At 47.7% G+C, this 26,255-nt stretch overlaps 2 protein-coding genes and 22 non-coding genes across 24 annotated transcripts; all 24 read right to left on the bottom strand.

Moving 5' to 3' along the window:
- Positions 1-382: 382 nt before the first annotated feature.
- Positions 383-454, bottom strand: TRNAC-GCA (transfer RNA cysteine (anticodon GCA)). Its single transcript has one exon. It is a non-coding gene; the product is annotated as a tRNA-Cys (tRNA).
- A 22-nt stretch (positions 455-476) lies between these two features.
- LOC146202615 (uncharacterized) lies at positions 477-1,464 on the bottom strand. Its single transcript, XM_084588242.1, has one exon. It carries the CDS (start codon positions 1,285-1,287, stop codon positions 553-555), a length of 735 nt encoding a protein of 244 aa, XP_084444368.1. The 5' UTR covers positions 1,288-1,464; the 3' UTR covers positions 477-552.
- Positions 1,465-4,137: 2,673 nt separating this feature from the next.
- LOC146202614 (uncharacterized) lies at positions 4,138-5,408 on the bottom strand. The gene has a single exon (XM_084601712.1). The coding sequence runs from the start codon at positions 5,392-5,394 to the stop codon at positions 4,138-4,140; it is 1,257 nt and encodes a 418-aa protein (XP_084457838.1). The 5' UTR covers positions 5,395-5,408.
- A 116-nt stretch (positions 5,409-5,524) lies between these two features.
- On the bottom strand, positions 5,525-5,596 carry TRNAC-GCA (transfer RNA cysteine (anticodon GCA)). The gene has a single exon. It is a non-coding gene; the product is annotated as a tRNA-Cys (tRNA).
- A 76-nt stretch (positions 5,597-5,672) lies between these two features.
- On the bottom strand, positions 5,673-5,744 carry TRNAC-GCA (transfer RNA cysteine (anticodon GCA)). Its single transcript has one exon. It is a non-coding gene; the product is annotated as a tRNA-Cys (tRNA).
- A 76-nt stretch (positions 5,745-5,820) lies between these two features.
- Positions 5,821-5,892, bottom strand: TRNAC-GCA (transfer RNA cysteine (anticodon GCA)). Its single transcript has one exon. It is a non-coding gene; the product is annotated as a tRNA-Cys (tRNA).
- A 76-nt stretch (positions 5,893-5,968) lies between these two features.
- TRNAC-GCA (transfer RNA cysteine (anticodon GCA)) lies at positions 5,969-6,040 on the bottom strand. Its single transcript has one exon. It is a non-coding gene; the product is annotated as a tRNA-Cys (tRNA).
- Positions 6,041-6,116: 76 nt separating this feature from the next.
- Positions 6,117-6,188, bottom strand: TRNAC-GCA (transfer RNA cysteine (anticodon GCA)). The gene has a single exon. It is a non-coding gene; the product is annotated as a tRNA-Cys (tRNA).
- Positions 6,189-6,264: 76 nt separating this feature from the next.
- On the bottom strand, positions 6,265-6,336 carry TRNAC-GCA (transfer RNA cysteine (anticodon GCA)). The gene has a single exon. It is a non-coding gene; the product is annotated as a tRNA-Cys (tRNA).
- Positions 6,337-6,412: 76 nt separating this feature from the next.
- TRNAC-GCA (transfer RNA cysteine (anticodon GCA)) lies at positions 6,413-6,484 on the bottom strand. The gene has a single exon. It is a non-coding gene; the product is annotated as a tRNA-Cys (tRNA).
- A 5,009-nt stretch (positions 6,485-11,493) lies between these two features.
- TRNAC-GCA (transfer RNA cysteine (anticodon GCA)) lies at positions 11,494-11,565 on the bottom strand. Its single transcript has one exon. It is a non-coding gene; the product is annotated as a tRNA-Cys (tRNA).
- Positions 11,566-11,641: 76 nt separating this feature from the next.
- On the bottom strand, positions 11,642-11,713 carry TRNAC-GCA (transfer RNA cysteine (anticodon GCA)). Its single transcript has one exon. It is a non-coding gene; the product is annotated as a tRNA-Cys (tRNA).
- A 5,073-nt stretch (positions 11,714-16,786) lies between these two features.
- TRNAC-GCA (transfer RNA cysteine (anticodon GCA)) lies at positions 16,787-16,858 on the bottom strand. Its single transcript has one exon. It is a non-coding gene; the product is annotated as a tRNA-Cys (tRNA).
- Positions 16,859-16,934: 76 nt separating this feature from the next.
- Positions 16,935-17,006, bottom strand: TRNAC-GCA (transfer RNA cysteine (anticodon GCA)). The gene has a single exon. It is a non-coding gene; the product is annotated as a tRNA-Cys (tRNA).
- A 76-nt stretch (positions 17,007-17,082) lies between these two features.
- On the bottom strand, positions 17,083-17,154 carry TRNAC-GCA (transfer RNA cysteine (anticodon GCA)). Its single transcript has one exon. It is a non-coding gene; the product is annotated as a tRNA-Cys (tRNA).
- A 76-nt stretch (positions 17,155-17,230) lies between these two features.
- On the bottom strand, positions 17,231-17,302 carry TRNAC-GCA (transfer RNA cysteine (anticodon GCA)). The gene has a single exon. It is a non-coding gene; the product is annotated as a tRNA-Cys (tRNA).
- Positions 17,303-22,260: 4,958 nt separating this feature from the next.
- TRNAC-GCA (transfer RNA cysteine (anticodon GCA)) lies at positions 22,261-22,332 on the bottom strand. Its single transcript has one exon. It is a non-coding gene; the product is annotated as a tRNA-Cys (tRNA).
- Positions 22,333-22,408: 76 nt separating this feature from the next.
- On the bottom strand, positions 22,409-22,480 carry TRNAC-GCA (transfer RNA cysteine (anticodon GCA)). Its single transcript has one exon. It is a non-coding gene; the product is annotated as a tRNA-Cys (tRNA).
- Positions 22,481-22,556: 76 nt separating this feature from the next.
- On the bottom strand, positions 22,557-22,628 carry TRNAC-GCA (transfer RNA cysteine (anticodon GCA)). Its single transcript has one exon. It is a non-coding gene; the product is annotated as a tRNA-Cys (tRNA).
- Positions 22,629-22,704: 76 nt separating this feature from the next.
- Positions 22,705-22,776, bottom strand: TRNAC-GCA (transfer RNA cysteine (anticodon GCA)). The gene has a single exon. It is a non-coding gene; the product is annotated as a tRNA-Cys (tRNA).
- A 76-nt stretch (positions 22,777-22,852) lies between these two features.
- On the bottom strand, positions 22,853-22,924 carry TRNAC-GCA (transfer RNA cysteine (anticodon GCA)). Its single transcript has one exon. It is a non-coding gene; the product is annotated as a tRNA-Cys (tRNA).
- Positions 22,925-23,000: 76 nt separating this feature from the next.
- TRNAC-GCA (transfer RNA cysteine (anticodon GCA)) lies at positions 23,001-23,072 on the bottom strand. The gene has a single exon. It is a non-coding gene; the product is annotated as a tRNA-Cys (tRNA).
- Positions 23,073-23,148: 76 nt separating this feature from the next.
- On the bottom strand, positions 23,149-23,220 carry TRNAC-GCA (transfer RNA cysteine (anticodon GCA)). Its single transcript has one exon. It is a non-coding gene; the product is annotated as a tRNA-Cys (tRNA).
- Positions 23,221-23,296: 76 nt separating this feature from the next.
- On the bottom strand, positions 23,297-23,368 carry TRNAC-GCA (transfer RNA cysteine (anticodon GCA)). Its single transcript has one exon. It is a non-coding gene; the product is annotated as a tRNA-Cys (tRNA).
- Positions 23,369-26,255: the final 2,887 nt, after the last annotated feature.

Genomic DNA, 26,255 nt, shown 5'->3' with positions numbered 1-26,255 from the left:
GACTCCTGCAGTCGAAAACCATCAATGCCATTGTTTTGTAGGATGCTTAAACACAATGTTTCAATATAAATGCCGAACAAAAGAGGGCTGAGGGGGCAACCTTGGCGCACCGAACGTCGTACGTTGATGGGGGCCCCCAGTGACTTATTGACAATTAATCTCGTAGTGCAGTTACGGTACGCCAAGGCCACTCCCTCTCGAATAACAGAGCCGACATTAACATGGTCTAATATACTGAACAGAATAGCATGCGCCACACAATCAAAAGCTTTCTCCAAGTCCAACTGCAGACTGAGCTATACCCCCAGCACATAGAACAAGGGCTCGAGCTGCTACTATAAAGAACACAAACAGCGTTAGCAGAAGAATAAAACAATCGCGAAGGGGGCACCCGGGTTTGAAACGGGGACCTCTCGATCTGCAGTCGAATGCTCTACCACTGAGCTATACCCCCAGTTTTTTTTTTTTTTTTTTTTATTGCCTGCTTTGACAAATACACTGCAAATATATACAGATAAAACACGGTGACCATGCCGTGGTCAGCGTGAATGCTTAAAACTTCTTAAAATGAACAAGTTCATCTAGGACGCCAATCCAGTCTGGAGGTTCTGGCAATGTACGGTAAACATCTCGTAAGTACAAAATGCTTTCAATGAAATTCTCCCTGACTGGACGGACGTTTACATCGGCGTGCCTAACAGCCATCCTTGTTCGCCATATGCTGTGGAGCCCCAGAACCATGATTAGATCATAAGGAATGTCTCCATCGTTTTCAATTGGTAGAAAACGGATTCCGTACGGTGTTATTGGTAGGTCTTTCTTTAGAGTCCTTTGCAAGATGTCCCAGTAGAAGACTGGATCCCAGCAATCAATAAATACATGATCTATTGTTTCTGGTTTCTTGCATAATATACAGTTAGTTGTCCATGGAACGAATATTCCCTTTTCCTCTAACCAAGTCTTAACTGGGAGCGTGCCTGTATGAAGTTTAAAGAAGAAGGTTTTAATGCTGGGCTTAATATTCATCTTTTTAACTCTCTTTAAAACATCATTTCCTGGGCCTCCACAGTATATTGTTCGGTACCTGGGTGTTGGCAACATTGTATCCAGTAGGTCTCTGTACAGTTTTTTCCTTTGCACTGAACTTAAGTACTCAAGGGAAAATCGAGCCTTTAAGATTTGTACTGCAAGTACAACTTCTCGCCAAAACCCAGTTACTGCGCGTCCACCGTCATTGCATGATGAAACAATAAATCCAGGTAAGGCATTGCTTAAGTGCACTTGCATTACTGTGCGCAAAAAGTAGTCTTTCTGGTCCCGCAGAAAAATAAATCGCGACACAATTTGTCTTAAAAACAGGTGAGACAGGCCTAATCCACCATTACAAACAGAATGAAACAAATTCGTCCTACTAGTACGTTCCCAACTTGCCCCCCAAATGAAAACCGCGAACACTCTGTGAATTTATTGCAGATTTGTGCGTTTCATGAACAAAAATTGGAGTACGAACCACACCTTGGATATCAAAAAAAGATTGCAGACAGTCGCGCGGGCAAACATGGACAAATTACGGCCTTGCCAGCCTTGCGCCTTTTCCCTGACCCTTTCTGTCTCTTGACGCCAGTACTGTTCGCTATCTTGATAGCTATCAAGTGGCATACCCAGATACTTCGTAGGCAACGATGTCCATCGCATGTTTGCAAACGTTTCCGGTCTTTCGTACCAGTTACCATGCCAAAAGCCAGCCGATTTTTCCCAGTTAATCTCACAGCCAGTTGCGGTGCAAAAACCGCCAGCAACCTCGACTGCCTCACTTACGCTTTGTCGGTTCACACAGAAAATGGCTATATCATCCGCGTACGCAAGTACTTTCACTTCAGATGCTTGTAGCTTGAATCCACGGATTCTTTCATTATTAATCAGGCTTAAACAAAAGGGCTCTAGATACAAGGCAAATAGAAGAGGGGACAATGGACATCCTTGCCTCACTGACGATCGCACGGCTATTGCGTCAGTAAGACTTTTATTTACAATAATACGGGTAGAGCACCCAGCGTATGCCATTTTGACTCCATCTACGATAACACTTCCGATATTTACATGCTCTAAAATGGTGAAAAGGACGTCATGTGAAACGTTGTCAAATGCTTTTGACAAGTCAAGCTGCATCATTGCTACATGTCTTCCGTCTGCATCACAACACTCTAAAACGCATCTTGCTGTGTGTACATTCGTACAGATAGTGCGGCCCTTAATGCCGCACGTTTGGTGTGGACCTACCAACTGTTTAATGACACCTTGCACCCTCCTTGCCAACACTTTCATAAACAATTTATAATCCACATTTGTGAGGCTTATAGGCCGATAGGACTCCACCGATAGAAGTTTGACTGCGTCATCTGATTTAGGAATTAAGACAATATGTGAAGCTTTGAAAGATGGCGGCATTTGTTTAACATGGTATGCTTCCTTTATTACGCAGTACAATGCCCTGCTGGCTTCTGATTTGAATTTCTTGTAAAAAGCAGCCCCTAATCCGTCAGGACCGGGTGATTTTCCAGCGCTTATTTCTTCTATAGCCTGCTCAATTTCAAGTACACTGATTGGTTGCTCAAGCCTGGCTTTAACTTCATCCTCAAGCCTGGGCATGGTCTGCAAAAACTGACTTTCGAATTGTTCTTTCCTTTGCTTAGCCCGCCCAAGTAGCTCACTATAGTACTCTGCAAACGCTTCTTTGATAACCTCGCATTCTGTTGCAACTTCGTTATGGTGAAGTATCTTTTTAATTTTGTTTTTTTCCACGTATCTTTTCTCGTCACCGAGTGAGCGCTTGTTCGGTGTCTCGCCAAACCATAATCGCTCTGCTCGTGCTCGCACAATAGCTCCCCTATATCTTTCTTCATCGATAAGCTCAAGTTTATTCTTAACTTCTTTAATCTGCTTCGACCACAATCCAGGCGTCCCGCTATCTAGGTTCAGCAACAAGTTGAGTTGACGGTGCAGATCTTGCTCGTTCTCTTTACTGACATGTCGTAAAATGGTTGCTCTTTCTATTGCTTTCATTTTTATATTGTTCTTAAAACTTTCCCACTCCCTCATCCAGTCCCCTGATTTCGTCGCAAACAGTGCGTTGAACATTTCCTTTACTTCGTTCACATAGCTCTCATCATCCAAAAGTTTAGAATTAAATTTCCAAAGCTCCCAGTTAAATTTAGATTTATTTTCCTTTGCTCCTATGCAAAAAACTACTAGGCTGTGATCTGTAAAAGACACGTGCTTAACTTCATAACTTCGGCACAGAGGCGCGAGTTCTAGGGAAATGTATGCACGATCTAGCCTCGCATGGCTTTCTCTTTGGAAATGGGTGTACTGGCATTGTCCATTAGGTGACAGAAGCCAACCAACATCTTCTAGATGATACTCTGTGGTTAACGTCCTTAATAAGTGTGCGCTGGGGTCCTTCACAGGCTGAAGTTTTACGCGATCTTCAGGCATACATACACAATTGAAGTCACCCACCATAACAACACATCTTTCACCCTTCAAATGCTGTTCGAGCTGCTCGAAGAACAACCTACGCTCCCCTTCCTTATTAGGTGCATAGACGCATATCATACGCCATTTCAAATTAGAGAAGGAAAAGTCAACAACAATCAGGCGTCCAGAAGGGCACACTGTGACTGCCTCCTCGACAATGCCCAGACTGTTGCGAATAAAAATAACACATCCTGCCGAATTGCCAACAGCATGACACACACATACATTGTACCTATCTCTGAATGGTTGCACCATGCGGTCCGTTTGTTCTTCACTTTCTACCTTCGTTTCTTGTATAGCGACCAAGTCCAATTCGTTTTCAAGAAATAGCCGACTAACTTGATATTGCCGCCGCCTCGCTGTCATTCCGCGAACGTTTAAGGTGGCTATACGTAACGCAGACTGGAGGTTTACTGCCATTTAATTGCAAAACAAAAGGACCGCACAGCGCTTACCACGGCAGTCTGGGAAGCAGTTGAGCATGTGCACTTGCTTTTTTGGTTGAGCCCGTAGCCACTGCGAAGAGGCCTTGCTTCTCGGTCGAAGCACCTTGAAGGGTTTGTCCAGTTCCTTGTGCACGAACTTCACAATCGCTCTTTGCTACGAGGGCGGTGTCCCGACCGTATTCCGGTCGAGGGAGATGTTTGGCTTCGGTCTGAAGCTAGGTCGCCGTGGCATGACGGCTTTGGGGGGCGGTCCCTCGTTGTTAGTGTAGTCAAGGCCGTCTCCTGCTCCCACGCTGTCCCCGTGCGTTCTTTTTGAGTTCACAGTTAATTCCATCGGCTCCCGCTGACTTCCATTGCCTGCGGCTGACGCTGCTCTTCGGTCACTACTAGACGCAGCCTTCGTAACTTCAGGTGACTGCATGCCATCCTGGGTGTGTTCGTCTGGCTGGCCCTCCGACAAGGTGCTCTCGGAGGACTTCTCAGCAGCCTCCGAAGGCGTCTTTACTTGTGTAGCAAGTGACTGGCTTTTCGTGTCACGGCTTGCGACCTGCGTGGAGCCTTCAGAATTTTCGGAAGACGCGTTAGGGCATCGCGTGGACACTTCTAGCCGCCCTTTCGCTGCTTCCTCGGCGTCGGCTTCATCCATAATGAGGTCTGAAGCGTCCTCTTGTTGCAGTGGTCCAGTAACACTCGCGTAAGTTTTAAAGCACATGTCCTCCCGATGACCAAAGCGCCTGCATCGGGTGCAACGAGGAACACGACACTCGCGTCTAATGTGCCCCGCAGTCCGGCACCGGAGACAAAGCGGAGCTCTGCCCGGCACTACAACCAGAGCCAACTCGCCTGCTACGCGGAGCTGGTGCGGGAGGTCATCCACCGAAACACCGGATTTCAGCTTGAGCCCAATTACTCTTGTCGTTGATGCTTTGTCCGCAACGCCACTGACACGCCACTTTTCTTTCGAAATGTCCGTTACCTTCCCAAAAGGTGCCAGGGCAGATCGCACGTCGTCGTCATGGACACCGTAGACAAGCCAGTGCAACTTCAGCCTCACGTCCTGGTTCATTGGGTCGATGATGACGCATCGTCGTTCCTTCACCTTGAAATCACGCAGGGCCAACATTTTCTTCATCCCGTCTCCGCTCTTGAATGTAAGCGCCCAGACGTGATTCATCTGGTACGCCCCCAAGGCAATCACCTCGGGGAGCATATCCAGACTATCCAACGCATCGCGGAAGTCTTCCACGCGATACGGCCGACATCTCACATCGGCATGCAGAAAAACAGTATTTAAAACATTCCGACCTGATGGCAGTTGAGGCAAAATGACTTGATAATCCTGGTCCGGTAAGTCCGCAATCCTGTTTCCGCGACCCAGCTGGGCCGCTGTTACCGCTCCGTCGGAGCACATGATGGCACGTCCGTTCGCCTCAGCGGCCGGAAGTAGAATCCGAGCTATACCCCCAGCACATAGAACAAGGGCTCGAGCTGCTACTATAAAGAACACAAACAGCGTTAGCAGAAGAATAAAACAATCGCGAAGGGGGCACCCGGGTTTGAAACGGGGACCTCTCGATCTGCAGTCGAATGCTCTACCACTGAGCTATACCCCCAGCACATAGAACAAGGGCTCGAGCTGCTACTATAAAGAACACAAACAGCGTTAGCAGAAGAATAAAACAATCGCGAAGGGGGCACCCGGGTTTGAAACGGGGACCTCTCGATCTGCAGTCGAATGCTCTACCACTGAGCTATACCCCCAGCACATAGAACAAGGGCTCGAGCTGCTACTATAAAGAACACAAACAGCGTTAGCAGAAGAATAAAACAATCGCGAAGGGGGCACCCGGGTTTGAAACGGGGACCTCTCGATCTGCAGTCGAATTCTCTACCACTGAGCTATACCCCCAGCACATAGAACAAGGGCTCGAGCTGCTACTATAAAGAACACAAACAGCGTTAGCAGAAGAATAAAACAATCGCGAAGGGGGCACCCGGGTTTGAAACGGGGACCTCTCGATCTGCAGTCGAATGCTCTACCACTGAGCTATACCCCCAGCACATAGAACAAGGGCTCGAGCTGCTACTATAAAGAACACAAACAGCGTTAGCAGAAGAATAAAACAATCGCGAAGGGGGCACCCGGGTTTGAAACGGGGACCTCTCGATCTGCAGTCGAGTGCTCTACCACTGAGCTATACCCCCAGCACATAGAACAAGGGCTCGAGCTGCTACTATAAAGAACACAAACAGCGTTAGCAGAAGAATAAAACAATCGCGAAGGGGGCACCCGGGTTTGAAACGGGGACCTCTCGATCTGCAGTCGAATGCTCTACCACTGAGCTATACCCCCAGCACATAGAACAAGGGCTCGAGCTGCTACTATAAAGAACACAAACAGCGTTAGCAGAAGAATAAAACAATCGCGAAGGGGGCACCCGGGTTTGAAACGGGGACCTCTCGATCTGCAGTCGAGTGCTCTACCACTGAGCTATACCCCCATTTTTTTTTTTCTTTATTACCGACTTGGCAACTACAAAGAACGATGAAAAGTCGCATGGAATTAAAAACACAAGTCACTTTCTTACAGGTTTCTTGTGATAGAATGGATAAGGTGACATGAGCTTGTCCAAGACTGGCAGCCATTCCGGGGGTTCAGATTGCCCTCCGAAAACATCACGCGTGTACATTACACTTTCAACAAAGTATTGATGGGCTGGGTGTACGACAACATGCTCATGGCGAACATCCATCCGCGTTCTCCATATGCTGTGCATACACAAGACCATCAATAAATCACTGGGAACTTCTCCTGGCTGGCCGCATGGAAGGTAGCGTATGCCAAACGGCGTTATTGGTAAGTCCTTTTTAATAGTGCGTTGCAGCACGTCCCACAAAAAAACCGCATCGTGACAATCAAGGAAAATATGCTCTATGGTTTCCAGCTTTTTGCAAATTAAACTGTCAGCAGACCAAGGCACGAAAAGGCCTTTGCTTTCCAGCCATGGCTTCACCGGAAGAGTGCCGGTATGCAATTGAAAAAAGAAAGATTTAGCGGACGATCTGATGGGCATTCTTTTCACTCTCTTCAACACGTCCCGCTCCGGACCCAAAGCATATACAGCGCGATAAAGAGGCACAGGTAAAAAGGTTTCCAATAAATCTTTGTACAGCCGTTTTCGCGTAACAGTACACATATACTCATTTGAAAATCTCGCCTTCACTATTTGGAAGGACGCGACAACTTCGCGAAGAAAAGCACTTAGAGCCATTGGCCCTGTAGACATAGTCGAAACTACATATTCCGGCAGTGAATCACGCAATCGCACTTGGATTACCGTTCTAAGAAAAACATCGCTTTGTTCGCGCAAAAAAAAGAACCTTGTTACAATCTGCTTTAAGTATAAATGTCACAAGCCCAGTCCACCGTTATGCACCGTATGAAAAAGATTGCATCGACAGGTACGCTCCCATGTTGAAGCCCACACAAACGTGGCAAATACCCTATGCAGTTTTTGAACAGAGATTCTTGACATAGATAGCACTTGCAGCATGTAAAAAATTTTTGCAACTAGGAACATATTGCAAACGGTAGCTCTTGCGAACATAGAAAAGTTATGTCCTCCCCATTTGTTTGTTTGGGTTTTCACTTGCTCAACTTCACCGGCCCAACATTCCTTGCTTTCACGGTAGTGCTTTAGTGGCACACCAAGGTAATTGCCTGGCGTTATTGTCCATTGCATACTGGAGAACAGTTCAGGCGCGTATTGCCAGTTTCCGTGCCAAAATCCTAAACACTTTGGCCAACTAATTTCACTTCCACTTGCAGTGCAAAAGGCAGTGGCTTCTTTTACAACTTCTTGCACGCTCTCATGGTCAGTACAAAAAACCGCAATATCGTCCGCGTATGCCAAAACCCGAATTTCACTTTGAAAAAATCTATAACCGCGTATGTTTGGCCTTGTAAGCAATCTTAGACAGAAAGGCTCCAGATAAAGTGCAAACAAAAGGGGAGACAGAGGACAGCCCTGCCTTACTGACGACTGAACAGGTATACGATCAGTTAACTGCTTATTCACGACCAGTCTCGCTGAACAGCACTCGTAAGCCATTTTCACGCCCTTTGTAATCACGGAACCAGCATTGACATACTCTAAAACAGAGAACAAAATTTCATGTACCACTTTATCAAATGCTTTGTGGAGGTCTAATTGCATCATGGCTACGTGGTCATGCATCGCGTCACAACATTCGAGTACACTCCTTGCTGCGTGTATGTTAGTAAAAAATGGTCCTTCCTTTTATACCGCATGTCTGATGTGGGCCTACAAGAGAAGTAATTACACTTTGGAGTCGTCGTCCTAATACTTTCATGTAAATTTTATAGTCAACATTCGTTAGACTTATAGGACGGTAAGACGCTACAGACTGAAGCTTAACATGGTCATCTGTTTTGGGGATTAGTACAATGTGTGATATTCGAAAAGACGGAGGAGGTACGTTCTTTTCGTAGCATTCACTAATAACTCTTTCCAGTAAAACAGCCATTTCAGTTGGAAAGGCCTTGTATATGGCAGCACCAAGACCATCTGGTCCGGGTGACTTATTGGAATTTAATTCCCCGATAGCGGCCTCAATTTCCTCGGAAGTAATACTTGCTTCAAGTGTCTGCGCCACTTCGTCTTCTACTCTTGGCATCAGCGAAAGAAAGTCTTTTCTGAAGCGTTCAATGTCCGGTGTTTTCAGGCTAAACAATTCGCTGTAAAATTCTACAAACGCCCGTTCAATCGTTTTTTTTTTTCCGAGGTAACTACGTTCTGATAGCAGATTTCTTTTCTCTCTTTTGACACTGCGTACCTTTTTTCGTCACTAAGTGCCCTTTTCGTGGGCGTCTCTCCGAGCCACAATTTTTCGCTGCGTGCCCTTATCACCGCACCGCGATACTTCTCTTCGTCTATCACCTCAAGTTTGGTTTTTATCTTTTTTATATCTTGCGCGAACAAGCCAGGCTTAACGCTCTCCATGCTAAGCATGTATTCAAGTGTGCTACGAAGTTCTTTTTCTTGTTCTCTTTCTTTACGTCGGAGAGTGCATGCTCGGTCAATAGCAGCTATCTTTATCTCGCACTTAAACTGCTCCCATGCTTGTATAAAATTAGAGTCATTTTGTAACATATGCCTAATATATTCTTTAACTTTAGTGGTAAACTCTTCATCCAGCAGCAGTTTTTCATTAAATTTCCATAGCTCCCAATTGAACTTTGTTGCCTTACTTTTCATGCCTAGAGTAATCATTACGAGGGAGTGGTCACTAAAGCTCATGGGAAGTGTTTCATATTCCGAGCACAAGGGCACACAATCAATGGGAACATATATTCGGTCCAACCTTGCATGACAGCTACCTTGAAAGTGCGTGAACTTTGCTTGGCCTTCATGCGTCATTATACAGCCAGCATCTTCAAGCTCTGCCTCAATAACAATGTCAGTAAGTAACTCTGCACTCTTGTCACGAAGGACACGGTCTGTTGTTCTATCTTCCGGTCTACAGACACAGTTGAAGTCTCCAAGCAGGAGAACACGCCTCTCATGTATTAGGAAGGATTTCATATAGTGAAAAAACTCTTCCCGCTCAAACGTTCTAGTCGGCGCATAAACGCAGATCACTCTCCAGTCCAATCCAGAAAAAGTGAAATCACATATCAATAGCCGCCCACTCTCACACGAGAACACAGACTGCACACACTCTATGCAATTTCGAATGAAAATGACACATCCCCCCGATCTTCCAACCGCATGACAAACGCAAACACTATATCTAGAACGATATATTTCAGCCATTTTCTCTGTTTGTTGTTCGCTTTCCATTTTGCTCTCTTGAACTGCTAGCACATCAATTTCATTTTCCAGCAGAATGCGGTTAAGCTGCAGTTGTCTCCGACGCGTTGACAGCCCTCTCACATTTAGCGTGGCTACGCGCAAGCTAGTGGTTAAATTCGTCGCCATCTCAAGAAATTATATATCGCGAAACATATATCACTCACATCGCTTTTGCAGAAAGACAGCATTGCGGTTGATCTGTTGCACGGGATGACCATTCTTCCTTTTTGGCGAGTCCGTCCGTCGTTCCAAGCGCTGCTCCCGATCATGGACCGGGCTTGTAACGTCTCGACCGGAAAGGGTACCCCCGCTATGGCGGAGGCACAGGTGACACAGTTCTCCGGTCTGGGGGCACGTTTGGCCTTGGCTTGAAGGACGCCCGGCGAAGGGGGGCTGCCTTCAGTGGAGGCTGTCCGCTTTCCGCTCCTCCTTGGGTTGATTCCTCGTTGACACTGTCTTCGTGCACCCGCTTCACAGGCAAGGTAGAAGCAGCTGGCATCTCAGCTTCAGTGTCCCCCTGTTCCTCACTGTGTTGCGTAGCCGACGCTGGGCTTGCTGCACTGGCATTGCCGTTTTCTTTCGTGGGTGTCTCGGTCCCAGCGACATTCGGCAACGGAACTATCAACTCTGATTCACAGTGTTCTTTAGGGGCAGGGGTCTTCTCAGAGGACTGTCCGTTCTGTTCTGCCTCCTCAGTGATTCCACTGCTCGCTTCCTCGGCGTCCACTGCGTCCATCAAGTGCTCGCCTGCCACTTCACTCGGCACGGGGCCTGCAACGTTGGCATACGTGCGCACACACTGCGACTCGTCATGGCCGTAGCGACGACACAGCCCGCAGCGCGGCACACGACACTCACGACGTATATGTCCTTTCCCGCGGCACCGGAGGCAAAGCGGGGCTCTGCCTGGGACGTGGACGAGTGCGACGTCCTCGGCGACCCGAAGCTGATGCGGCAGGTCCTCGATGGTAACGCCCACTTTGAGCTTCAGCGTGACCGTTCGTGTCGTTGAAGCCTCGTCGACACAACCTTGCACTCTCCACTTGTCTCTTGAAATTTCCGTAACTTTTCCAAAAGCTGCCAACGCCGCTCGCACGTCATCGTCTTGCACGCCGTGAAGCAGCCAGAAAAGCTTCAACCTGATGCCTTGGTTACAGGGGTCAATGACCACGCAGCGGTGCTCCTTCACTTCAATAGCTTGGGCTTCCAAAATCTTCGCTTTCGCCTCTTCACCTTTAAACGTTACCGCCCACACGTGATTCATTTGGTATGCCCCGAGGGCAACCACTTCCGGCAGCAGTGAAAGACGAGCGAGGGAGTCTCGAAAGTGCTCCACCCGGTACGGCCTGGCTTTTATGTCGCCATGCAAAAAAACAGTATGTAAAACACTCGAACCTGTAGGCAGATGCGGTAGAACCAGTTCATAATCCTTGGTAGGCCTTTCCGTGCTCCTGATACCACGGCCCAGCTGGGCCGCTGAATCCGCTCCTTGGGAGCCCATGAGAATCACGTCCGTCACGCTCGGTGGCCGGAAGTGGAATCCCTGAGCTATACCCCCAGCACATAGAACAAGGGCTCGAGCTGCTACTATAAAGAACACAAACAGCGTTAGCAGAAGAATAAAACAATCGCGAAGGGGGCACCCGGGTTTGAAACGGGGACCTCTCGATCTGCAGTCGAGTGCTCTACCACTGAGCTATACCCCCAGCACATAGAACAAGGGCTCGAGCTGCTACTATAAAGAACACAAACAGCGTTAGCAGAAGAATAAAACAATCGCGAAGGGGGCACCCGGGTTTGAAACGGGGACCTCTCGATCTGCAGTCGAATGCTCTACCACTGAGCTATACCCCTTTTTTTTTTTTTTTCTTTAGTGCCGTGAAACACAAAACAAAAATACACATGATAAAAAACGTCAACTACACTTGAGCTAACGCGTAAGTGGCTAAAATCTTTTCAAGTGCACTAACTCATCAAAGAGACAATGCCATTGTGGCGGATCCTGCTGCCTCATGAAAGTTTCACGTATATAAACAGCACTTTCAATAAAGTTTTCACGCGAAGATCGTGTATCTATATCTGCATGACGCACCTGCATTCGTGTTTTCCACAAACTATGGAGGCCAAGAAGCATAATTAAATCATAAGGTGCATCATCGTTCTGCACTGGTAGAAATCTTATACCGTAAGGAGTTAATGGAAGCTCCTTTTTAATTGTCCTTTGGAGGACGTCCCATAGAAATACAGCATCCCAACACTGTAAGAAAACGTGTTCAATTGTTTCCGGTTTTTTGCACAACAGGCAATTTGTTGTCCATGGGACGAAGATACCTTTTTCATTCAGCCAGGTTTTAACAGGGAGCGTATTAGAGTGAAGTTTGAAAAGGAATGTTTTAGCTGATGGCCTCACGGGCATCTTCTTAACTCTTTTCAAAACGTCCTGCCCTGGGCCTCCACAGTGTAATGCCCGGTAAAAAGGCACCGGCAGCATCACGTCAATGAGATCTTTATACAGTTTTTTTCTAGGAACGTTGTAAAGGTAATCAAAAGAAAACCGCACTTCAAGCAACTTGCACGAAAAAACAACCTCGCGCAGGTAGCCAGTCACAGTACCAGGCATGTTTTCACATGACACAATCCATTCAGGGAGCAGCCTCTGTAATCGCACTTGCATCACGGTTCTTAAAAAGGTATCTTTTTGATCACGGAGGAATATAAATCGCGGAACCACCTGACGCAAGAACAGATGTGCAAGGCCAAGCCCGCCCCTTTTAACAGAAATAAACAAATTCGTCCGGGCGGTTTTTTCCCATGTGGATGCCCAAATAAAAACAGCAAAAACGCGGTGCATTTTCTGAATTGAGGTTCGTGAGACACACAACACATTCATGAGGTACCACAGCCTCGAAATAAGAAAAACATTGCAAATAGAAGCGCGCGAAAATATTGAGAGTTGCCTTCCTTGCCAGGCATCCGCTTTTTCTTTCGCTCTGGATGTTTCTTCCATCCAGTGCACGTTGGGATCTTGATAACATTCTAAAGGCACGCCTAGATATCGTGTTGGGAGAGCAGACCATCGCAGCTTACAGAAGAAATCAGGTGTCACGTCCCAATCACCGTGCCAAAACCCAGAGCTTTTCTCCCAATTGATCTTACATCCCGTTTGATCACAAAATGTTTGGACGACACTCGTGGCTTCACAAATGCTCTTTCTAGTTGCACAAAACACTGCTATGTCATCGGCATATGCTAGCATTTTCACGTGTGCTGATTGCAGCTTGAACCCTAAAATGCGATCGCTATCAATGATAGCCAAGCAAAGTGGCTCTAAATACAGTGCAAACAGCAGGGGTGAGAGTGGGCAGCCCTGCCTTACCGATGAACGTACTGCGATGCTGTCAGTCAGTTCACCATTCACTATAATACGGGTCGTGCAGTTCGCATACGCCATTTTAACACCCTCCACTATGACGTCACCAAGGTTAGAATGCTCCAAAATGGAAAACAGAATTTCGTGAGAAACACGGTCAAAGGCTTTCGCCAAATCTAACTGCATCATGGCTATCTGACCACCGAGTGCATCAACACATTCTAGTACGGTTCTTGCGACATGTATATTCGTGGCAATGGATCGACCCTTGATGCCGCACGTTTGATGAGACCCAACCAATTGCTTTATTACGCTTTGCAGTCGTTTTGCTAAAACCTTCATGTACACCTTGTAGTCAACATTGGTGAGGCTAATCGGTCGATATGACCCCACCAACAGACGTTTCTCCGGATCATCTGTCTTGGGTATTAGAACAATGTGCGATGTAGAGAAAGACAATGGGACAGTATTACGTTCATAAGCTTCAGTGATTACACAGAGCAAAAACTGAGCCGCATACTGCTGAAACGTTTTAAAGAAGGCAGCGCTTAGGCCATCCGGCCCAGGGGCCTTCCCAGTTGTCAGGTCATCTATTGCAGATACTATCTCCTGCAACGTTATCGGTGTTTCTAGGCGCGCTTTACTTTCGTCATCCAGTGCAGGCATCAGTCTCAGAAAATCTGTTTGAAAGCCGCCTACAGTCTGAGGCTTAGCGCTAAGCAGTTCTTCGAAGTGCTCTGCTACCGCACGCTGAATATCTTTAGCGTCTTCTGTGATATGGCCGGCATACCTTATACTCCTTATTTCTTTCTGGCAGGCGTATCTTTTCTCGTCTGCTAGCGCTCGTTTTGTCGGAACTTCTCCAGCCCAAAGTTTTTCAGCCCTTGCACGTATGACAGCCGCTGTGTATCTTTCGCTGTCGATTGTTTCCAACTCACTTTTTATCTCTCGTATTTTACTGGCGAAATGCCCTGGCACTGAACTTTCCATGCTCAAAAAAAACTGGAGTTGTTCATACAGTTCTTTTTCTTTTTCTTTCTCTTTATGCCGCACCTTACTGCTCTTTTCTATGGATTTCAATTTGACCCACTCTTTGAAGCTGTCCCATTCCTCTGCAAAACTTACTGGTCGCATAGCAAGACGATTTTCAAACTCGGTCTTAACTTCCGTAAGGAACTCTTCATCGGCAAGAAGTTTGGCATTCATTTTCCATAGGTACCAGTTAAAGCGCGATTTCTTTCCTTTGCGACCAAACACTGCACTCACGAGACAATGATCGCTGAAAGACACAGGTTTGACCTCATATGCAGTACATAGGGAAACAAGATCTACCGAGGCATACACCCTGTCCAATCTAGCATGGCTGTCACGCTGAAAGTGCGTGAACTCTGGCTGGTTTCCAGTGGAGAACACACTACCAACATCCTCAAGGCCATACGCATGCACAAGTGCATTCAACAGCTCGGAGCTTCTGTCTCTTCGAGGTTTACACTTCGCCGCTCGGTCCACAGCTGCGCACACACAGTTGTAGTCACCAAGTACAAGCAAGATTTTGTCAGTCTTCAGCCACACCTCAATAGACTCAAAAAACAATTCACGCTCACATCCTGAATTGGGAGCATACACACACACAACACGCCAGCATAAATTAGAGTAGGTAAAATCGGTAACCAAAAGCCGACCGCTTGGACAGGCAAAAACGGACTCTACGCTTACTCCCAGCGTGTTGCGTATAAATAAAAGGCATCCACCCGATACACCAACAGAATGGCATACACACACATAAAAGTTTGTTTGAAAAGAAGCCACCATACGGTCAGTGCTTTCTTGGCTCTCAATCTTTGACTCTTGCACAGCTGCTATATCTATATCATTATCCAAAAGGAGGCGACTGAGTTGGCATTGTCGCCTTCTCGCTCCCAGTCCTCTGACATTCAAAGTAGCTACATGTACCGGCGAATTAAGCTTGAGAGTCATGTATTAGAGAGAGACGCCCGTACCCGCATGGTGCCTGCCTTCATGGTTGCATGGCTTCTGCTTCTGACGAACAGCGGCGTATGTATGCATGTAATGTCCTCCCAGCAGAATGTCGGGATGCATTCAAACGAAGTCCAAGCACATTGTTTCATTTTTGCTCACACACGCACCACTTGGTTGCAGAAGGTTCCTGACGCTGGTCGGTAGGCAGCCGACCCACAAATCGTTCAGGGCACCACAAAAACTACGGAGGCGGTTTCCCCGCCTGCCGCGTGTCGGCCGAGAAGTTCGGCTTCGGTCTTAACGTGGCTCTTCGGATGCCAGAAGTTTTCGGCGGCGGCTCACCACAAACACCGCCTGGCAGCTGAGTCTCCTCCACGCTTTCCTCATGCGGACGTTTCGCGGCAATTAAGGCTGCTGTCTCCGGCCCAACCTCCATGGCATCAGTAAAGGAAGGCTCAGTACTGAGATGATCCTCAGCGTCGGAAAATTTGGCTACGTCTTCTGACACTTCCTTTGATGCGCTTTCATGGTCCTGGGATGGTACGTTCAAGACATGCCGAGTTTCATTCATTTCATTTGAGACCGTCACCTTATTCTTTGTTAAAACCGTCATGGAAGGCGCGTCCTGTTTCGTTGACTGGCCTCTAATGTCAGCAGCCTCCTCCGCATCCGCCTCGTCCATAATTAACTCGGACGAGTCTTCGCTGGTCCCAGGTCCGGCAATGCTAACGTAGGTTCGTGCACACTGGCTGTCTTCATGCCCGAACCGTCGACAGGTTCCGCAGCGAGGAACCCGGCACTCTTTGCGGATGTGACCCGTACCCCGGCAGCGTAGGCACAACGGGGGTCTGCCTGGCACAATGACGAGCGCGAGCTCGCCGCTAACATTCAACTGATGCGGCAGGTCGTCGAGCTTCATGCCAGCTTTCAGCTTCAGCGTTACGAGTCTAGTTGTAGAGCCCTTTTCTAGCATACCTTTAACACGCCAACGCTCCCGGGAAACTTCCGACACCTTTCCGTAAGGCGCAAATGCAGCACGAACATCTTCATCTGGCACGTTGTGTAGTAGCCAGTGAAGCTTGAGTCGCACGTCCTGGTTCGCCGGGTCAATCACCAAACAGCGACCGTTTTTCACAGACAGCTCACCTACACTGACAATCTTGTTGACGGCTTCAGTATCCTTGAGAGTGACGGCCCAGACGTGGCTCATCCGATACGCCCCCATAGCGATAACATCGGGGATTAGCGAGTGTTGTGCTAAAGCATCCCGGAAATCTTCCACCCGGTACGGGCGGGCCCTGATATCGGCGTGCAAAAAAACGGTATTCAAAACAAACCGACCTGTTGGAAGTGCAGGCAAAACGACCTGGTAAGTGTTGTCCTGTTCAGCAGTCCTGTTACCGCGGCCTGACATGGCCGCTGAAGCCGCTCCTGAGGAGCCCTGCATCCTGCGTCCGTTCACTGGCGTGGCCGGAAGCAGAATCCACTGAGCTATACCCCCAGCACATAGAACAAGGGCTCGAGCTGCTACTATAAAGAACACAAACAGCGTTAGCAGAAGAATAAAACAATCGCGAAGGGGGCACCCGGGTTTGAAACGGGGACCTCTCGATCTGCAGTCGAATGCTCTACCACTGAGCTATACCCCCAGCACATAGAACAAGGGCTCGAGCTGCTACTATAAAGAACACAAACAGCGTTAGCAGAAGAATAAAACAATCGCGAAGGGGGCACCCGGGTTTGAAACGGGGACCTCTCGATCTGCAGTCGAGTGCTCTACCACTGAGCTATACCCCCAGCACATAGAACAAGGGCTCGAGCTGCTACTATAAAGAACACAAACAGCGTTAGCAGAAGAATAAAACAATCGCGAAGGGGGCACCCGGGTTTGAAACGGGGACCTCTCGATCTGCAGTCGAGTGCTCTACCACTGAGCTATACCCCCAGCACATAGAACAAGGGCTCGAGCTGCTACTATAAAGAACACAAACAGCGTTAGCAGAAGAATAAAACAATCGCGAAGGGGGCACCCGGGTTTGAAACGGGGACCTCTCGATCTGCAGTCGAATGCTCTACCACTGAGCTATACCCTTTTTTTTTCTTTATTGCCTGACTTTGACACAAATACAACGCACTGGAAAACAAAACAACAGTAACAAAGGAATAATATATGTACACAAAGCTAGTTCGCGTTGCCTATCCCCCACTGAGGGGCAGGCATTGTCATTTTAAAATTCCTTGAGCACCGTCAAAGGTTCCAGCTTTGACAGCCACTCAGGAGCACATGGTTGCAATTTAAGCACGTCGAACCATCGCTGCACACTTTCACGGAAATACATGCGGGCTGGCCGTGCATCTGGATCGCAGTGATAACCAGCCATTCGTGCGCGCCATATACTGTGGAGGCACATTAACATAACCTGGTCTAACGGCATATCATCGTGGTTATCCAATGGCAAATACCTAATGCCATGGGAATCAAGTGGCAACTGTTTTTTAATTGTCCTTTGCAGAACATCCCACAAATATACCCCCTCCCAGCAATGCAAAAACACGTGATCTATTGTCTCTGGCTGTTTGCAGATGAGACATTGGGCCCCCCACGGTAGGAAAATACCCTTTTCCTCCATAAATGATTTTACACTCACAGTACCGGTATGTAGCATAAAGAAAAAAGTTTTAGCTCCCGTAGCAACTTGCATTTTCTTTACGCGTTTTAATACATTACTTCCTGTGCCTCCATAGTATAAAGCTCGGTACAAGGGCACCTGGAACACCACTTCACAAACATCCTTGTATAATGTTCTCCTGTTAACATTACTTAAATACTCTTTCGAAAAACGTGCGCTTAAGAATTTCACGCTCAAAACAATTTCCCTAAAGAATCCAAAAAGAGATCCCGGCATACATTGCGTATAAACTACGAAATCAGGCAACGCTCGACCAAGTCTTTGTTGACACACTGTGCGCAGGAATGGATCACTGGCATCCCTAAAAAACATAAACCGGTTGACAATCTGTCGCACAAACAAATGACCCAGACCAAGCCCTCCATGCTTCACCTGCCGGAACAAATTTGTCCGACTGCACCTCTCCCAACTCGAGGCCCAAACAAACACCGCAAAAACTCGATGCAATTTTTGCACATTTACACGGGAGCAATGCAACACTTGCATAACATACCATAACTTACTAATTAAAAACAGGTTACAAACTGCGGCTCTTGCAAATATTGATAATTGAGCGCTTTTCCATTTCTCCGCTTTTTCACGGGTTTCTCTGACCTGCTCTAGCCAGTATGGCTCGCTTTCCTTGTAAAATTCCATGGGCACACCCAAGTACTTTGCAGGCGTTGTAACCCACGACACATTAGCGAAAGTGTCGGGGGTCAGCTGCCATTCTCCGTGCCAAAATCCCAGGCACTTACCCCAGTTAACTTTACTCCCTGTGACTTTGCTAAAATGTTTTACCACATCCACTGTCCTCTTTATACTCTCCTTATTTACACAAAAAACCGCAACGTCGTCTGCGTAAGCCAGCAATTTGACTTCTGACTCCTGCAGTCGAAAACCATCAATGTCATTGTTTTGTAGGATGCTTAAACACAATGTTTCAATATAAATGCCGAACAAAAGAGGGCTGAGGGGGCACCCTTGGCGCACCGAACGTCGTACGTTGATGGGGGCCCCCAGTGACTTATTGACAATTAATCTCGTAGTGCAGTTACGGTACGCCAAGGCCACTCCCTCTCCAATAACAGAGCCGACATTAACATGGTCTAATATACTGAACAGAATAGTATGCGCCACACAATCAAAAGCTTTCTCCAAGTCCAACTGCAGTAAAGCAACACACGCATGAGTTGCATCGCAGCATTCGAGCACACTTCTCGCTTTGTGAATGTTCTGAAAGATGGATCGCCCTTTGATACCGCACGTTTGGTGAGGGCCCACTAGTTCGCATATAACCGTTTGTAGTCTGCCAGCAAGCACCTTCATATAAATCTTGTAATCAACGTTTGTCAGAGCAATGGGCCTGTAAGACGACAACTGCCTAAGCTTATTTGGTTGGTCAGTTTTCGGAATAAGTTCTGTGTGCGACGATCCGAAAGACGCAGGCAGTGCCTTCAGCTCATACGCTTCATTAAATAAGGCACACAACAAAGGAGATAGCTGTTGCTTGAACGCTTTATAAAAAGCCGCACTCAGGCCATCAGGCCCGGGTGATTTCCCAGGGTTTAAATTTTCTATTGCCTGCTGCACTTCTTTTTCGCTTATTGGCCGCTCCAGTCTTTCTTTTTGTTCGTCATCAATTTTTGGCATCGCGTCAAGAAAGGATTCTTTAAAACGGTCCAAATTAACCTCTCGGGGCGAAAATAGCTCTTCATAATACTCCCGGAAAGCTTTCGCGATTCCTTCGTTATCGGTTTCTGTGCGTCCTGCCCAATCTACCTCTGCCACGTGATTTCGCCTTGCATTTGCTTTTTCTATTCCCAACGATCTTTTTGTCGGCGTCTCATCCATGGCCAATTTTTCCGCTCTTGCACGCACTAACGCTCCTTGGTATCTGTCTTCTTCTATCAAGTTAATCTGTTCTTTTATTTTTCGAATATCCTCTATCCATCTGCCGGGTGCCTTACATTCCTGTTCGTGTAGTTTTGCAAGCAAAGCCTTAAGCTGGGTTTCTGTAATTTTCTTCTCGTACACCAGGCAACTTGATCTGTCAATGGCTTTAATTTTAATCTGTTCCTTGCACAACTCCCACTGTTTCCAGATTTCGAGCAAAGTCCCTGGCCTCACTTTAATCAATTCATTCAATACCACGCGTCTAAAGGCATCATCCTTAAGCAATTTATTGTTAAATTTCCATAACTCCCAGCTAAATGCATTGCTTCGTTTTTTGGTGCCGAATAAGCATTGCACCAAACAGTGATCCGTGAATGTCATAGGCACAACTCGGTATTCATTGCATGAATGAATCAAATCCAGCGACGCGTAAATTCTGTCCAGACGCGCGTGGCTAGAACCTTGGAAGTGCGTGTACTGAACGGCACGCGGTCCTTCCAAGCAATCAGCCACATCCTCCATGTTCCATTCGCTTGTTAACTGGCATAACATTTCAGTGCTCTTGTCTCTGAATCCGCGTGTGCTGGTTTTGTCTCGAGCATTCAGTACACAGTTAAAATCGCCCAGCAGTACTACCTGCCTTTCCGTACTTAACTGTTCCATAACATTCTCGAAAAACACTGTTCTTTCCTCCACACAGTTAGGAGCGTACACACAAATAATGCGCCACTCAACACCGCTGTATACACAATCAGCCATTATACACCTTCCAGAAGAGCATGAGGAGTAGCCCTTTACAACCAGACCAGGCAGCTTTTTGACAAACAATACACACCCGGCCGATGTCCCAACTGCGTGGCTAACAATGGCGTAAAATCTAGCCGTGAAACGTCGCACCATGCTCCCGGTCTCTTCCTCCCCGTCAACCTTAGTTTCTTGCACGGCAAGCACGTCAATATCGTGGTCAATTAAGAGCCGATGCACCTGGCTCTGCTTCTTTTTGCCTGCCAATCCCCTGACATTTAACGTGGCTACTCTTAAGGTGGTTTCGGGCGCCATTTTCATCAAGGGTGAAGAGACCGAAAGCATGGTGCTTACCTTTCCCGTCTAGCGCGTTGCTAGACGCCGTCGTTGGATCCATCCCCGTCCGGTGCGAGCGGCTGACCCGGCAGCGGGGGCACTTTATCCGCTACCCGTCTCTCTGATGAAATGTTTGGCCGCGGACGTAGCGTGGACCGCCGGGATTGCCCCGTTTTTGCTGGTGGCTCGTCGACGCTGGGGGCTGACGCCTGGTTACCTTCGGGTTCGGACTGTGTGTGGGATCGCTTGGCTGGGGCTGGGACGCCTGTCTTACGAACACCGCTGGTGTCCGAGTGCTCCTCCCCATTATCCTGTTCCATGCCGTTTGAAGGCTCAAGTAACGTGCCTTCCTCATCGCTAGGGAGCTCAGGTGCAGAGTCCGCTCTCCGCACATCCCTCGCAGCATTGCCGCTTTCTGCCGAGTCCACCGACGAATCCGTCTCCCGTGTCTGCGTTCGCACCTCTCCGGCACCCTTCGCCGCCTCCTCCGCCTCGACCACGTCCATGGTGAGCTCCGCCGACCGTTCCGCAGTTCCATGTCCCGCTGCCGAAGCGTACGAAAGCACACAGGCAGCCTCGTCATGACCGTAGCGTCTACACTTTGGACAACGCGGCACCTTACATTCTCGTCGAACGTGACCGGTACCACGGCAGCGCAGGCACTGCATCGCTCGCCCAGGCACCACTACAAGGGCCAGCTCTCCGGCCACTCGCAGCTGGTGAGGTAAGTCATCGACCTTAATGCCGGGTTTCAATTTCAGGAGCACAGTCCTCGTGGTGGACCCCTTCTCCCTGACGCCTTGAACTCTCCACCTCTCCCGGGTCACCTCGGTCACCTTTCCAAAAGCCGCAAAAGCCGTCCGGATGTCGTCGTCTGCCACACCGTACAACATCCAGTGAAGTCGCAGCTTCACCTGTTGGTCCTCGGGATCGATAATGAGGCAACGGCGTCCCTTAACTTCGAGCTCCTTGAAAGCCGCCAGTTTCTTCGTTGCTTCTGTGCTGCTTAACGTGACCGCCCAAACATGGTTGATCTGATACGCCCCCAACGCCACAACGTCGGGGAGCGCACCAGCGTTGGCAAGGGCGTCGCGGAAATCCTCGACCCTGTATGGCCTGACTCGCACATCGCCGTGCAAAAAAAGCGTGTTAAAAACAACGCGTCCGGTGGGCAAAGTTGGCAGAATAATCTGATATTCACTATCATCCATGTCCTCAAGCCTGTTTCCGCGGCTGGAAATGGCCGCTATCGCCGCTCCGCTGGAGCACATGATTCTGCGACCGTTCACTACGGTGTCCGGAAGTAGAATGACCACTGAGCTATACCCCCAGCACATAGAACAAGGGCTCGAGCTGCTACTATAAAGAACACAAACAGCGTTAGCAGAAGAATAAAACAATCGCGAAGGGGGCACCCGGGTTTGAAACGGGGACCTCTCGATCTGCAGTCGAGTGCTCTACCACTGAGCTATACCCCCAGCACATAGAACAAGGGCTCGAGCTGCTACTATAAAGAACACAAACAGCGTTAGCAGAAGAATAAAACAATCGCGAAGGGGGCACCCGGGTTTGAAACGGGGACCTCTCGATCTGCAGTCGAATGCTCTACCACTGAGCTATACCCCCAGCACATAGAACAAGGGCTCGAGCTGCTACTATAAAGAACACAAACAGCGTTAGCAGAAGAATAAAACAATCGCGAAGGGGGCACCCGGGTTTGAAACGGGGACCTCTCGATCTGCAGTCGAATGCTCTACCACTGAGCTATACCCCCAGCACATAGAACAAGGGCTCGAGCTGCTACTATAAAGAACACAAACAGCGTTAGCAGAAGAATAAAACAATCGCGAAGGGGGCACCCGGGTTTGAAACGGGGACCTCTCGATCTGCAGTCGAGTGCTCTACCACTGAGCTATACCCCCAGCACATAGAACAAGGGCTCGAGCTGCTACTATAAAGAACACAAACAGCGTTAGCAGAAGAATAAAACAATCGCGAAGGGGGCACCCGGGTTTGAAACGGGGACCTCTCGATCTGCAGTCGAGTGCTCTACCACTGAGCTATACCCCCAGCACATAGAACAAGGGCTCGAGCTGCTACTATAAAGAACACAAACAGCGTTAGCAGAAGAATAAAACAATCGCGAAGGGGGCACCCGGGTTTGAAACGGGGACCTCTCGATCTGCAGTCGAATGCTCTACCACTGAGCTATACCCCCAGCACATAGAACAAGGGCTCGAGCTGCTACTATAAAGAACACAAACAGCGTTAGCAGAAGAATAAAACAATCGCGAAGGGGGCACCCGGGTTTGAAACGGGGACCTCTCGATCTGCAGTCGAATGCTCTACCACTGAGCTATACCCCCAGCACATAGAACAAGGGCTCGAGCTGCTACTATAAAGAACACAAACAGCGTTAGCAGAAGAATAAAACAATCGCGAAGGGGGCACCCGGGTTTGAAACGGGGACCTTTCGATCTGCAGTCGAATGCTCTACCACTGAGCTATACCCCCTTTTTTTTTTTTTCTTTATTGCCTGACTTTGACACAAATACAACGCACTGGAAAACAAAAACAACAGGAACAAAGGAATAATATATGTACACAAAGCTAGTTCGCGTTGCCTATCCCCCACTGAGGGGCAGGCATTGTCATTTTAAAATTCCTTGAGCACCGTCAAAGGTTCCAGCTTTGACAGCCACTCAGGAGCACATGGTTGCAATTTAAGCACGTCGAGCCATCGCTGCACACTTTCACGGAAATACATGCGGCCTGGCCGTGCATCTGGATCGCAGTGATAACCAGCCATTCGTGCGCGCCATATACTGTGGAGGCACATTAACATAACCTGGTCTAACGGCATATCATCGTGGTTATCCAATGGCAAATACCTAATGCCATGGGAATCAAGTGGCAACTGTTTTTTAATTGTCCTTTGCAGAACATCCCACAAATATACCCCCTCCCAGCAATGCAAAAACACGTGATCTATTGTCTCTGGCTGTTTGCAGATGAGACATTGGGCCCCCCACGGTAGGAAAATACCCTTTTCCTCCATAAATGATTTTACACTCAAAGTACCGGTATGTAGCATAAAGAAAAAAGTTTTAGCTCCCGTAGCAACTTGCATTTTCTTTACCCGTTTTAATACATTACTTCCTGTGCCTCCATAGTATAAAGCTCGGTACAAGGGCACCGGGAACACCACTTCACAAACATCCTTGTATAATGTTCTCCTGTTAACATTACTTAAATACTCTTTCGAAAAACGTGCGCTTAAGAATTTCACGCTCAAAACAATTTCCCTAAAGAATCCAAAAAGAGATCCCGGCATACATTGCGTATAAACTACGAAATCAGGCAACGCTCGACCAAGTCTTTGTTGACACACTGTGCGCAGGAATGGATCACTGGCATCCCTAAAAAACATAAACCGGTTGACAATCTGTCGCACAAACAAATGACCCAGACCAAGCCCTCCATGCTTCACCTGCCGGAACAAATTTGTCCGACTGCACCTCTCCCAACTCGAGGCCCAAACAAACACCGCAAAAACTCGATGCAATTTTTGCACATTTACACGGGAGCAATGCAACACTTGCATTACATACCATAACTTACTAATTAAAAACAGGTTGCAAACTGCGGCTCTTGCAAATATTGATAATTGAGCGCTTTTCCATTTCTCCGCTTTTTCACGGGTTTCTCTGACCTGCTCTAGCCAGTAAGGCTCGCTTTCCTTGTAAAATTCCAAGGGCACACCCAAGTACTTTGCAGGCGTTGTAACCCACGGCACATTAGCGAAAGTGTCGGGGGTCAGCTGCCAGTCTCCGTGCCAAAATCCCAGGCACTTACCCCAGTTAACTTTACTCCCTGTGACTTTGCTAAAATGTTTTACCACCTCCACTGTCCTCTTTATACTCTCCTTATTCACACAAAAAACCGCAACGTCGTCTGCGTAAGCCAGCAATTTGACTTCTGACTCCTGCAGTCGAAAACCATCAATGCCATTGTTTTGTAGGATGCTTAAACACAATGTTTCAATATAAATGCCGAACAAAAGAGGGCTGAGGGGGCAACCTTGGCGCACCGAACGTCGTACGTTGATGGGGGCCCCCAGTGACTTATTGACAATTAATCTCGTAGTGCAGTTACGGTACGCCAAGGCCACTCCCTCTCGAATAACAGAGCCGACATTAACATGGTCTAATATACTGAACAGAATAGCATGCGCCACACAATCAAAAGCTTTCTCCAAGTCCAACTGCAGTAAAGCAACACACGCATGAGTTGCATCGCAGCATTCGAGCACACTTCTCGCTTTGTGAATGTTCTGAAAGATGGATCGCCCTTTGATACCGCACGTTTGGTGAGGGCCCACTAGTTCGCATATAACCGTTTGTAGTCTGCCAGCAAGCACCTTCATATAAATCTTGTAATCAACGTTTGTCAGAGCAATGGGCCTGTAAGACGACAACTGCCTAAGCTTATCTGGTTGGTCAGTTTTCGGAATAAGTACTGTGTGCGACGATCCGAAAGACGCAGGCAGTGCCTTCAGTTCATACGCTTCATTAAATAAGGCACACAACAAAGGAGATAGCTGTTCCTTGAACGCTTTATAAAAAGCCGCACTCAGGCCATCAGGCCCGGGTGATTTCCCTGGGTTTAAATTTTCTATTGCCTGCTGCACTTCTTTTTCGCTTATTGGCCGCTCCAGTCTTTCTTTTTGTTCGTCATCAATTTTTGTCATCACGTCAAGAAAGGATTCTTTGAAACGGTCCAAATTAACCTCTCGGGACGAAAATAGCTCTTCATAATACTCCCGGAAAGCTTTCGCGATTCCTTCGTTATCGGTCTCTGTGCGTCCTGCCCAATCTACCTCTGCCACGTGATTTCGCCTTGCATTTGCTTTTTCTATTCCCAACGATCTTTTTGTCGGAGTCTCATCCATGGCAAGTTTTTCCGCTCTCGCACGCACCAGTGCTCCGCGATAACGGTCTTCGTCATTCAGTTGAAGTCTTTGTTTTATTTTTCTAATATCGTCCATGTATAACCCTGGCGTGTTACACTCCAGGCCTAACAATTTATCTAGCAAAGATCTTAAATGCATTTCATTTTGTTTTTCTTGAAACCTTATGCAGCTGGCCTTTTCTATAGCTTTGATTTTTATTTGTTGCTTACACAGTTCCCATTCTTGACCCAGTTCGTGGCTGTCCTCCTGACAAATCCTACCAATTTCTTCTTCTACTAGTCTGGTGAATTGCTCGTCATTCAGCAGTTTATTATTTAACTTCCACAATTCCCAACTAAAACCGCTACCTCTCTTTCTTGTTCCAATTGTACACTGAACCATGCAGTGATCTGAGTACGTTACCGCCAAAACATAATAATCCTGACATTT

This window comes from Amblyomma maculatum, chromosome 1, assembly GCF_055883805.1.
Source record: "Amblyomma maculatum isolate TAMU_Amacu chromosome 1, ASM5588380v1, whole genome shotgun sequence".
Taxonomy (NCBI): Eukaryota; Metazoa; Arthropoda; class Arachnida; order Ixodida; family Ixodidae; genus Amblyomma; species Amblyomma maculatum.
This window is presented reverse-complemented; position numbering and strand designations above follow the sequence as displayed.

Excerpts from the sequence above, each read along its gene's own strand:
- LOC146202614 (XM_084601712.1), bottom strand. The coding sequence starts at position 5,394 with ATGTGCTCCGACGGAGCGGTAACAGCGGCCCAGCTGGGTCGCGGAAAC.
- LOC146202615 (XM_084588242.1), bottom strand. The coding sequence starts at position 1,287 with ATGCAAGTGCACTTAAGCAATGCCTTACCTGGATTTATTGTTTCATCA.